The sequence below is a fragment of the Herpailurus yagouaroundi genome, unplaced genomic scaffold, assembly GCF_014898765.1.
Source record: "Herpailurus yagouaroundi ecotype Mexico unplaced genomic scaffold, PumYag 164, whole genome shotgun sequence".
In the NCBI taxonomy this organism is placed as follows: Eukaryota; Metazoa; Chordata; class Mammalia; order Carnivora; family Felidae; genus Herpailurus; species Herpailurus yagouaroundi.
Genome location: NW_024412405.1, coordinates 10,918,584 through 10,931,698, shown reverse-complemented (window position 1 = coordinate 10,931,698; position 13,115 = coordinate 10,918,584). Strand labels below are relative to the sequence as shown.

General features: G+C 45.5%; 1 protein-coding gene across 5 annotated transcripts in view; it reads right to left on the bottom strand.

The window, feature by feature from the left end:
- Positions 1-79: 79 nt before the first annotated feature.
- NALCN (sodium leak channel, non-selective) overlaps positions 80-13,115 on the bottom strand; it is a 300,559-nt gene continuing 287,523 nt past the window's right edge. For 4 of the 5 annotated variants that reach the window (XM_040487132.1, XM_040487128.1, XM_040487130.1 and 1 more), the window contains 7 exons: positions 11,404-11,536; positions 10,615-10,730; positions 8,550-8,707; positions 4,869-5,019; positions 3,372-3,521; positions 925-1,042; positions 80-395 (listed from right to left, as the gene is read on the bottom strand). In XM_040487132.1, the coding sequence (XP_040343066.1) occupies positions 202-395; positions 925-1,042; positions 3,372-3,521; positions 4,869-5,019; positions 8,550-8,707; positions 10,615-10,730; positions 11,404-11,536 (1,020 nt within the window). In that variant the 3' untranslated portion in view covers positions 80-201. The remainder of the gene's footprint in view (positions 396-924; positions 1,043-3,371; positions 3,522-4,868; positions 5,020-8,549; positions 8,708-10,614; positions 10,731-11,403; positions 11,537-13,115) is intronic. The other variant, XM_040487129.1, reaches the window with a different exon arrangement.

Below are 13,115 nucleotides of genomic sequence, written 5' to 3'. Positions count from 1 at the left end.
GAACTCACGGACCGCGAGATCGTGACCTGGCTGAAGTCGGACGCTTAACCGACTGCGCCACCCAGGCGCCCCTAGAATTAAATGATATCTTAAGTATAGACTGCTCGCCATGGTCCATGGTCCATGGTCCCTGTTAGACCATAGGAGGAAAATGCTAGAAAACAGTGCTCCCCATTAAACCTTGCACTGCGCTAATTCCACCTAAACGTCCAGAAGGTCATCGCTGCTTTCATCGCTCTCCACCGTCAGCTGCCGGGTCCACCACTTCTTCACCTCGGAGCCACACGACGCCGTGTCGGTCATGGGGTTCATTTTGCACACTACGGATTTCATTGTTGTGCGCCCTGCAAATCGTAAGTTGACCGAAGACACTGAGTGGCTTATTGGTTTTGGTGCTGTGGAATTGACAAAAGTCCTATGAGCAACGTGGAGCTGTTCACCCCTTTGCAAGCCATTTCTGAAAAGCTGTGATAGTCCCAGCAGTAACAAGTAAACAAGTCCCCATAAACACGTCCTATCCATAGATGTTAAGTATGAAATCCTTCCAGCTCTCGGTTCTTTATATTCATCATGGACTTTAAAATTCTGTTCAGGGACAACTAGTGATACCATTTGAAAAACTGCTACTTGCCAGTTGCACTTTGAGATAACCACAAAAACTAAATAAGATAAGACACAATAAAATAAAACATTCCAGTCTGGGCAAATATAAGTGTCATAGGAATATGGGTGAGTAGGTGTTTGTTAGTATATACAAAGAAAGAAAAACTACAAAGGAAAAGGGCAGATAGTGTCAGCAATAGCGAAGGGAGTCTGTAAATCACTTTAGGGGTAAACTTGAATTTGAAATCTGAGACCCAAAGCCCACGGGGTGTAGACACCTCTAGGACCTGAATCAATGGAGAAAGGACTCGGGGCACACACCTGAGGGCAGCCGCCACTGCCCGAACTTCCTTTGGGGTTTTCCGGGGTCTGTGGAGTCCTGCCGACTGCCCCCTCTGTCCGACAGCGTGGGGCTCAGAAGCTGCTGCTGGCTGCTGGTCTGCATGGGGAGAATAAAGCAGTTACTGGCTCTTTGTTAACGCTGTGCTCCCCTCCTGTCCTCTGCACCAGTCTGGACCCTTATTTTGTTCTATTTTTTATTTATTTATTTTTTAGAGTTTAGAGTTTATTCATTTTTTTAAATATGAAATGTATTGTCAAATTGGTTTCCATACAACACCCAGTGCTCATCCCAACAGGTGCCCTCCTCAATACCCATCACCCGCCCTCCCCTCCCTCCCACCATGGACCCTTATTTTATTTTAAGAAAGAAAGAAAGAAAACACAATAGGAAAAACAGTACTGGAGCCCCAGAGTCCACAATGGGGAAAGGAAAAGAGAAAATGGTTCAGAGAGTCCAGGAAAGTGAGAGCCACCCCTGCACGCGGTGAAGGGAGGGGGCACAATTCTCCAGGTAGCACCTCCTCCAGGTATCCCTCCAGGACTCCTCCACTCCCACGGCTACCTCCCCTCTGCACCTGGGGTGTAGCTGTGGACCAGGAAGGAAGCGGGGGGCAGCAAGGACTGCCCGGTTTCCTGAAAGTATATTCTTGCCAACCTATAGGTCAGTCCTAGCGCTCCAGAAAGAGAGCTCAGCAGACAACACTCTCCAACAGCCCCAGAGGAGAATGAAGCTTATACCAGCCAAGACTAATGTCAGAGAAGAGCTGAGACTCTCCACACATTTTACTCAGTCTCTGGTGCCCCCCCCTTTCCTATCAGTGCCTCGGACCTCACATCTCTTCAGTATCCCCTCTTGGTTTTTTGGTTACCTCATGGATTTTTTGTTGTTGCTGTTGTTTTGTTTTTGGTTTTGTTTTTTTACCTGAAAGTAGACAGCTCTGCAATCATCACTTTGCCAGCCTCATCAGCCCTGCCTGGCTGGCTGTTCTGATCTTACCTTGGCCCCACACATGAAGCCTCTATGTCTCTGCCCTTTGCTGACTGTCCCTGCACAAGTCCCTGTTGTCGGTGGCAGTTGATTCCCACATGTTGGGGAGCCGACAACATGAAACCCACCCCAAACTGGGCTGTGGAACAAGGAATTCCCTTGAAGCATCTCGCTGGGCCATGGAGCCACAGGCTTCGGTATTTACTGCCAGCCCCTGACTAGGCCGCTACACATCACAAAGCCTTACTGTGCCAGGGGCTCATCTCAGAGTGCTGGATCGACTCCAGCTCGTCCACAACTGCACCCTCCTAATGGGGAGGCCCCCCGCCAGCTGCTGGTCACAGAGCAAGGTTCTCCAGGGTGTCCATGCCAGGCTTTTTTATGGACACGTACATTGAGTCTGGAAATGGAAATAAGCTTTGCCCTAGTGAAGAAGGTCCTCCTGAATTCCATATGCTCTTCCAATGCCCAACTAAGGGAGGACAAAGCCTCAATGAGTCTGACTGTTTAAGGAAGGTGGTGGTCAATTACAAACATTTTCACTGATTCTACTGCAAGTTCCTGTGACCTGGTAGAAGAAAGCATTTAGGGCAGAGCTTCGGGCAAACCATGTTCTCCTAAGTCAAGTAATATCACTGGACTCCGTTAAACCTGTAGAGATGCGATATGAACTCTTTAGACAAAAATCAATAGAATTAATGCGTTCAGAGCATTAACTTTTTTTTTTAGCACTCATACAACTCAGAATCAGAATCTTTTGAAATAACCCCAAAGCATTCCAAGTTGTAAAGGTCCAAAGATAATCTAGATCAATATGTTCCTTTTTTTTTTTTTTTTTTTACTTAAAAACTTCCAATTAGAGCTACTGTCACCTTGGGGTGCCTGGGAGGCTCAGTCGGTTAAGCATCTGACTCTCGATTGTGGCTCAGGTCATGATCTCACGGTTCATAAGTTCAAGTTCCCTGTCAGGCTCTGTGCTGACAGCATGGAGCCTGCTTGGGATTCTCTGTCTCCTCTTCTCTTTCTACCCCTTTCCTGCTTGCACTTTCCCTCTCTCTCTTAAAATAAATAAATAAACACTTGGAAAAAAAGAAATACTGTCACTTGTTTGAAATGGCTATGTGAACAGCACTGTTTTATTTTTTATTTTAAAAATGCACGTGGGGCGCCTGGGTGGCTCAGTAGGTTAAGCATCCGACCACTCCACTCAGGTCATGATCTTGTGGTTCGTGAGTTTGAGCCCCGCGTGGGGCTCTGTGCTGACAGCTCAGAGCCTGGAGTCTGCTTCAGATTCTGTGTCTCCCTCTCTCTCTGCCCCTCCCCCACTCACGCTCTCTGTCTCAAAAATAAATAAACACTAAAAAAAATAAATAAATGAAAAATAAAAAATAAAAAATGCACGTGATATCCTTGGAGGAAGGATGCCTCATACACATACCTCAGGTTGCATATTATTATCCTGACTGTTAGCATTCATGTCCTCACTGGGCTGGGTGGTCTCGATACTGGGGGGATTGAGGAACCGGCTCAGCTCCTGCTGTTGGCTCTCCCTCAGACTGTGGATGATGCTGCATGACTGCTGCTGTTTCTATGGAAATATGATCATTCTCTCGGTAACAGAGAAATCAACCCAACATCCCCCTGTCCCCCAGCACTCAAATTGTATTTCCTTCTCTCCTCTCCAAAGAACCTGTATGCTCAGTGACCTCTTAGGAACTTCCAAATGAGGATGTTTAACTACTTCCCCTAGTTAAGTATCAGACTGCTATAAAGGCAGGCTTAGAGACCTCCCAACCCACGCTTATTTGCATAACAAATGGGAATAAATATGTTCATTGATGCTAGCTCCTGTTGTATTTAAAACAGAATTTTTAAATCACTAACTTGGGTGTTCTATAATTTCCCTTCTTATTTTGCTCTGTGCTCATTCAGCCAATATGGATCGCCCTTTCTTTCAGTGTTGTTAGAGGCAGAGAGCTTTGGATGGATGAGTGAAACCCTTGCTCTTGTCTTATTCTGGATAGAAGCAGGCCTGTCTGTCTTGACACACACTTGGGAACATGGTCTGGTGCTGAGCCAGCTCCCTGTGCCTTCTTGGGGTCTGTGTGTGGGCGGGGGGGAAGGTTGGGTCCCCAAAGTGAACAGGGCTATGATATAACTATTGTCTTGTTATGGGAGGTTGGAGTGTTTTGTTTCCCTGGGGACATTTTCTCCTCCAATAGATATGTTTCTGCTGTTGATGTTGTTCTGAGAAACAGGATTTAAAAAGTGTATTATATATAAATGTTTAGTAATTAGTGTGATTCTTTCATCTGTGTGTGAAGTGTAAGTCAAAAGCATAATCATAAAAATAATTATCTAGTAGAAATGCCTAGTGTAAACACAGTGTATGCCAACACAGTATATGTTCATTGATTTATGAGTCAGAGAATCCTAGAAGCTTATAAGTCTAAAGGCAACAGACAGATCATTAAACTCCCAGGAGACGTGGCCTTTGTTAAAGACCAAACAACATTATCAATGGAATGGTGGAATTTTTAGGAGCGATTTAAAAGTACTTTTGTAAACTCGGTTGCCAGTCATCATATAGAGATTTGGGCATTTTGAACAGTTGAGTTTGATAAATGGAGATCACAAATATTTTAACAAATATTTGTTCAGTAAACTGCTTTTTAAACATCAATGTTCTGTTATAAAAATGTGATTCCATGGCAACGCCTTATGGACTCTGCTAACGAGGGCGCAGCTGGGTCTGGATGAGAGCTCAGGTGCGAACCAGGTGGCCATCACGAGGGGATGAAGCTGACACAGTTAAGGGGCTACGAGGCTAATCACAGAGCATCTCATTCTACTGTTCCTGAAGCTCTTTTGTCCCTCCTCCTCCTTCTCCTTTGACAGGAGGAAAGAAAAACCCGGATGCTGCCAGTTGACTCACAGCTCTGATGCGCTTTAAACACTTTTTCAGCCACATGCGGATGGTCTGCTTGGCTACCTCCTCCTCGATGGTGTACTCCAGCTGCTCCCTGGCCAGCAGCTCCTCCAGCTGCAAGCTCTTCCGGATGTCAACCGACCTGTAGGACAGCATGCTGGGGGTGGGGTGGGGAGGACACACAAGAGCATTCCAGGTCGGACTCATTTGGGACTCTGGTGGAGATCTCAACTTTCAGAGAGAACACCACTCAGTCCAACCAAGGTACTGTTCCTGTGCCACTGGACTAGTTACGTCACCTCCTCTGTAAGATGGGGACAGTCATGGTCCCCACCTTATTAAATGACTGAGTTAATACTTGGGAGGTGCTTACAGTAGTAAGTGCCATATAAGCGTTTGTAAAACCGAAGGTCTAGGCTGGTCCCTGATCTGCATTACCAGCTGCTTAAGGCTCTGGAATGTTCCCTGTAGAAGGAAGACTGTCTGTATACTTCCTTCACCTTCAGTTCCAGGTGGGGATGGTCAGTAAGGGTTGGCTAAGGTCAGGCTTCCTGCCCCCCGCCCCTGCCATTTCCCTCTCCATCGATCCCATTTGTGCCCCTGGATCTTCCTCATTAATTCTGGTGGGTGAAAGGTCAGGGTGGAATACTCACTCCCATTCTGCCCTAGGCGCAACAGGTTCAGGTGGGGGCAAATGAAGCCAACACAACCAATGTGTCGCCTCAGGGCCCCTGGGCAGTAAGGCAACAACTCACACTGCATCCTGGCTGAGGGGTCTACAGCCAAAGAAGAACACAGCCCCTTCTGCCCCTGGTGCTTGCCAGTGCTGCCACAGGACCCCTGGTTGGCCCTCAGCCCCTGCCTGCCCCTCCCGTGGACTCAGTGCTGCCTCCACTGCCCACATCACACCACGGAGGTGCTCGGGAGTCCTCCCCATGCAGCACTGGCACCCCGACCTTCTCTTCTTTGCTAGCGCTCTTCCCTCCTTGGAGGAGGGAAATGTGTCTGCTCTTCCTCTCTTCCCTGCCTCCTCCAGAATCTCATCAGTGCCAAACTGTTTTCATCACTTCCTGAGCTGCAGGGATAGGGAGGGGCAATCCAGGCCCCCATTGGCTTTGCTGGGGTCCATCTTATCGGATGCCTCCCTGTGTTCCAGAGAGGCCGAATGAGAACTGCTAATGACAGCGGGTGTCTACGTGTCTCCCTTCGACCTAAAAATATTTGTCACCAGGAGGAAATACTTGGTGACATTCTGAGATGGCGTCCTCTGCTAATCATATGTATTTTCTGCCTCTTCTTTTTCTGCCCTTTGGCATGCGCCTGGAAGAAGGGAATAGCGGGAAGTAAACTGGGAAACTTGAGAGAACTTCTCCCGGGTCCTTCCTGTTCTTATTTTCGAATTTCAGTCCCAAGCATATTTCTGTATACCTGAGTGCTTCTGAATGTGTGACACCATACCCAGCCCTTCACCAAATATTTGCCACATGATTAAAATAGCCACTTCTAGAAGAGGGCCATGACTTTTCCTGTGGACAGACCTCTTTGAGGGTGGGGCCCATGGGACTTTTCATAGAATAACATTTTAAATGCATAAAATAAAATATCTCTTATTACCAAGGAAAGCAATTATATTCAAATACAGTGCTCATATTATTTTCTGTAAAAAGGTGATGATAGAACGGATAAAGAAGATACAGTCTATATGCAATGGAATATTTCTCAGCCATAAAAAAGAATGAGATCTTGCCATTTGCGACAACATGGATGGAGCTAGGGGGTATCATGCTAAGTGAAATAAGTCAGACTGAGAAAGAAAAATACCATATGATTTCAATTACATGTGGAATCTAAAAAATAAAACAAACAAAGCAGAAACAGACCCATAAATACAGAAAACAAACTGCTGGTTGCCAGAAGGGTGGAGGGGAAGAGGGTGAAAGGGAGAGGGAGGGTACGGGCTTCCAGTTTTGTAATGAATAAGTCACGAGGATGAAAAGTGCAGCATAAAGAATATAGTCAATGACGCTGTAATAGTGTTGTAGGGCGACTGATGGTGTCTACTCTCGTGGTGAGCACAGCATAACATACACAGTTGTGGAATGACTATGTTGTACACCTGAAACTAATATAACATTATATGTCAACTCTATTTTAATGAAAAAAAGAAATGAAATTAATTTTAGAAATTTTTAAAAAGATGGTGATAGAGTAACATAAGTGCTTCTTTATTAATGCATTAAATAATAACATCTAGCTGAGGTCAAAGGACTACTGTAATTTAGAAGCAGTGGTGGGTATAGAGGATATTGAAGATTATCAGCCACGTCAGCAATGCCATCTGAAAGTATCTATGATTTCTGCTGGTGGCAGAGATGCAGGTTATTATTAACACTGTGGGGCTTGCTGCCTGCATTCATCACTGAAGAAAATGCTGCATTTCAGTGAGTGATTAATGACAATAGAGATGTGATTGTTTCCAAGCCCATTGACCTCTGGATTTGATCCATGGATTCCTGTTTAATTTTTTTTTTAACGTGTGTTCATTTTTTGAGAAACAGAGACAGAGAGAGACGGAGCACAAGTGGGGGGGGGGCACAGAGAGAAGGGAGACACAGAATCTGAAGCCAGCTCCAGGCTCTGAGCTGTCAGCACAGAGCCTGACATGGGGCTCGAACTCACGAACTGTGAAATCATGACCTGCGCCGAAGTTGGAGGCTTAATTGACTGAGCCACCAAGGTGCCCCTATAGATTCCTGTTTAAAGAGCTGTTATGGATTGAATTGTTTTCCCCCTAAAAAAATCTTTGTTGGAGTGATGACCCCTAGTACCTCAAAATGTGATCTTATTTTGAAATAGGTTACTACAGATGTGATTAATTAAGAAGAGATAATACTGGACTGGGGTGGGTCCCTAATCCAATACGAATGGTGTCCTTATAAAAGGGAAGATTTGGACACACATGTGTAAGCACACACGCACATGCACGCGCACATGCACGCACACATGCGGGAAGAACGACACGTGAAGGTGAGGGCAGAGATCGGGGTGATGTTTCTACAAGGAAGGCGGCCAACCCCTAGGAGCTGGCAAGAGGCTGGAAGAGTCCCTCTCACAGCCTCAGAAGGAACCAGCCTTGCCGACCCCTTGAATTTAAGCTTCTAGCCTCTAGGACTGTGAGACAATACACTTGTTTCAACCACCCAGTTTATGGAATTTCGTCCTCCTTGTCCTATGTGGGGTCTCAGTGAATGTCTGGAACGTGTGGTTTGCCAGCCAGCTGGGGGCGGAATCATGGAGCAAATGAGAAGATCTGGATTGGACTCCAGCTGGACCACCTAGTCACTAAACTCCCCCAGACCAGCTCCTCCCTCACAGAACGAGGGGAAGCTGTGCTCCCCAAAGCCCCTCACCTCTCCCATCAGGATCTCCTCAGTCATATGGGGCACCTCTGGGGATGTCAGGCCACTGCATCTACCCCCTCCTGTGTGCGGCACTCAGACACGGCCCTTACAGGACAGCGACAAAGGCCATGTGGAGCTTGAGCAGTGTGGCCTCACCTTATAATCTCAATGAGTGTGGCATCTTGGGCTGTGAGCCCACTTGTTGGTTGTATTTCACAAGGTCACCGCTTTGGTTTCTGCACTCACTCCAGCTCTGTGACCCAGGGTTGTATAAACTTCCTCGTACCTTAGGACATCATGGAAAGTGACGTCCCCGCCATTATGCAGTCTCTCCATTTCATAGCACATGTGCTTAAACAGAAGTTTGTCTTTGTCGAGATCCACCTCCAGCCTCCCCCGCAGGAGCCTCAGCAGGAACTTCACACGGAAAGTCGGAATCACCCCCTGGGGGGCAGAGCACAATAACTAGTAAATCATCTTTAGGCCATAATGATTCACTTGGGGTTCTGTTTTCACAGAAAAAAAAAATCACAAAAAAGAAAAACGACACCAGATCTTTTTCTTAAAAGATAGCATAATTAGCACTGGGAAGTAAGGAAGTTGTTTGACTCCCTGGAGGCTGGGTCAGGAGGGTGTTTACTAGAGAAGCACCACATTGAAAGCCGAGCACTTAGATTTTCCGCTGTGCTTCTCTGGTTCTGTGGGATCTTGTAACCTGGCAGCATTGGGAGCCTAGGAGGCTCTCTGCCTCCCTGGCCCCAGCCCTTGCTTTACTAGGGTTTTCCTCTCCTGCTCTGTTTCACTGACGCAGCCTCTGCTCATCTATTTCTCTAAAACACGCTGAGTGGGTTGCTAATGCATTATCGCAGAAAGTACAACATTCACATGTACATGATCCTCCTCTTCACTTAGCCTGGATGCTACAAACTTCCTAACACTTTTTATAAATGGCTCTTCTAGGGAATGATCACTCCTTTTCAGGTCTTCCCAATTATTAGCACAATTACATACAAGAGAATCTGGTCAGAGCAGCTCCAGATTCTGGAATATCAAACACGTGTCGCTCCCTTTCGGGCAACACAATCTACCGTGCCAGCCTGGCTCTGTCTTTGAATTAAGGCATTGGGCTAAAGGCAGGGACATGGGTAACCATGAATTGCTGTCAGAAACACCTTAACGTGTGACTCATGGTGCCATCTTTGATGTGTGCATCCAAGGAAAGCAGGTTCCCACAGGCAGTGGTCTTGGAGAGGCAGGTGGATCAAGGGGAGATAGGAGAGCTAGGCCAGATGGCCACACGTGCAGGTCACTGTCTCAGAGAAAGCCCCCCTGAGACTGGTGACTGCGGAAGTGGGGGGTGTTGGGGAGAGGGGGACAAAGGCGGTGAGGAAAGCCAGGCATTACTGTGCAGGCCTAGCTCAGGATGCCCCCTTCCTTAGCTTGTTCTGCCTCTTTGGTCTTCACGCCCTCTGTGAACTCTTCCTGCAACTCTTTTTGAACCTACCCGTGGTAGATTCTCCCATGGTAGAACTTCCCTTGTTTTTCGGATGTCGGGTTTAACAACACCTCCCCAGCCAGACCGTCATGGCCACCCCGCTAAAGTAGCCTGCCCTCCAGTCCGACTGGTGTCTACCATATTACCATCTGCAAAGTGCTTATAGCTTCTTGAGATAATAATAATTATTATTATTTCACGTTATATTGTTTGTCTCCCAATATTAGAATAGAAGCTCTGTAAGCATGGGTGACTTTCCGTTGCGTTCACTGCTGTATCCCCAGCACCCAGAACTAGGCCTGAGTATTTGCTAGGGATGAAGAAAGGGGAAAAGAAAGAGCAGCAGCAGCAGCTAGAGAATGAGATATTGTTGCTTTGGCTAATTCCAGGAAATCTTGGGTAAGCTTTATGGTTAAAGCATTCAAAGAATAAGTCCAAAATAATTCAAAAAATAACCTTCGGAAACCACGAAGTAGTTCCTTTGCACTTCTAATCAGGATTGCTGTGTGTGGCTGTTTGTGGCTCTGTATTACACCATCGCTGTGGTGATTTGAACTTCACTACTTCTGCTGCTCTCATCCTAGGGCTGGTTTCCTCAGAGCTTCCTTGGTTTCCTCTCCTTGATGACTTTCTGAATGTCCAAGAAGAGGGCATCCACGGTTGGACAGGGGACCATTCTGTCCCTCTCCCTTCCTAGCATATTTTGCTGAACGGTCAATGATGGCTTTCTACAATTCACAATGGCCATTCCAAATTCAATAGATGTCTACTGGTGACAGCAAGACTACTTAAATGTCTGTGGCAGGGCAGGGAATCTCTTTGGGGGTGGGCATGAAGCAATGGCCCCCTTTCCTACCTCTCGTTTATCATCCACCATATTCCATATGATTTGAAAGTGGCGAAGATCGTTGTAACTTAGAAGCTGGTCCTCCTCCGTGGAATAAAACAAGGAGAAGTTCTCCACAATGATGGCTAAGAAAAGAAAAAAGAAAAATGGAGAAGTTAGATAATTATGCTAATCTGGCATTTTTTAGAAAAAGTAAAACATCTATTATAAATAATGGATTTTATCACCTACATCACAAGCCAAATTTTTACAGTGTTTTTTAGTGTGTTTTCCAAGTTGGCATATCTTACTTACACTTGGATTAAGCTATTTATCCAGCTCCTGCCTTTCCAAAACATGAGGGTCATGAGCATAAACACACATTCTGTGTGTGGAGATACCCATGCCAGCTGGCTTTCACTCTTAGTTGACAGTTCCAGGGCAGTATTTAAAGGTCAGATTGGGTTCTGGGTGGCCCCACACCTGGGTGAACACCATGTATCTTTCAGAAACATAACTGTGATGTTTCAAGGCCATAAAGGTAGCCCTCTCTGAGATTTCTTCAACTCAATCCATGAGAAGAGCTCTTTTGAAATTAATGATCATAATTAATAGGACAACTCTTGAAATTGCAATCAACTGTCATTTACATGCCTTTCAAAGGTCTTTTCAGCTTCTGGATCGAGAGGCAACAATTTATAATTAATGCCATGAAATACCCGCCCCAAGCAATCTGGGATAATTACTTGAAAATTGTACGTAATTATCTAAGTACCTGGGTTTAAAGATATTAAAACATATTCAGTGAACATCACTTACCTACAAGCAGATTTAGCATGATGTAGGCAATGATGACATAAAATGAACAGAAATACATAAGTGCCCCAGCGTAATTTCCGCAGTCTGTTGCCCAGTATGTGAATTCATCTGGAGTACAAAAGGGAGGCTGGACCTGCGGGCGATGGGGGAGAGGGAGGAGGGGTCAGAGTGAAGAATACGAATTTGTGCACATGCTATAGTTTGTGAACTATCCCTCACCATGTAAAACATAATTAACTTCAAAGTTAATCTCCCAAAAGCCACGTACATTGAGTACATCATCCGTGGCAAAAATCAAAAAGAATCTTTCCTTTATTCTACACTTCTAGTCTCAGGGAATCTCAAGTTCAGTGCCATTTTAGAAGCACAATGAAAATGAACTCCTTTCTTCCAAGAGACATTCTTTCTGCCACCTGCACTAGTCCTGAATGGTAGTTCTTGTGATGGGAGCTGCAGAAAGTCAAAAAAAGCATTTAAAAAATTTCTTTGACCTAACTAATGGGTTAAGCTTTATGAAGATTTGTTATACATAGCAAATTCACATTCAAATTGTGTAAGAAGAAACCAGTAATCTTCATTCTTGGGGCACCATTATGGGACTTTACAGAAGAGCACTAGACTCAGGTTATCAAAAGTCCCCCCACCCCGTCTTTAGTGGCCCAATAAAATGCCGGCACCTCAGAGAAACCTGACTTCTTTCAGCCAGACAGACTAGCTCTTTCTTCTGCAGAAGAAGCAGTTGTAGCACTCTGCTTGTTGTATATTTAGAATCTATTTAATTCTGCTTCATATTATATTTGATTTGGTAAATTCTGTCCCCATTCATTCATGCATAGAGTTCTTTAGCTCCTACTATGTGCTGGATTTATACCCAATGTTGGAGACAGACAGGTAAGCAAGACATAGAGTCTGTCCCTCCTTCATGTTGCTGACGGTCTAAAGCTATACATGGGAGCCACGGACTGCATGTGGCTATTAAAATGTAAATGTATGTTAATGAACATCAAATACAGTTTGATGAAATTTAAAATTCAGTTGCTCAGGAGCACTAGTCCCATTTCAAGGGCTCAGTAACCACATATGGCTACTGCATTAGACAGAGCAGATTGCCATCGTGGCAGAAATTTCTTTTGGACAGTGTTGTTCTGGAGGTTGAGAAAGAGGAAATAGAGATGGAATAATCAAGCCAGTAACTCACTATAGCTGTGATGCATGCTACAAAGGAGAAACACAGAAACACAGGAGAAACACAGCTACCACAGAGTGCTGTAGGAACATGTCACTGCAGTCTTAGTGTGGGGCAGGATTCCTGATGGAGCCGATGCTTTAAGGGAGATGTGAACACAAGGAGGAAAAGGGAGGACCCAAAGGGAGGGTGTAGCTCAGGGCCTTGCCGTAAGCACCTTGAGCATGCCTTGGAATCAGGGAACACCGAGCTCCTAGCATATGGCCCAGTATAAACCAGGCACTCAGTGAATATCTGTTGAATAAATTCAATTAAAGAAGAGGAACTCCCCTGTTTGTACTTGACTGCTAAAGTGTTAAAGGTGGGAGGGAAAGAACAATGCCAACAGAATGCGAATCTGCCAGATGGAACCACAATAGCTCAAGCTGGGTTCACTGGATATTCTTCCTGCACATGGCCATATACTGCAATGTAAAAGGATGCAACTTTATGGACTAAATAGCCAGGATAGGTGTTTTGTACACAA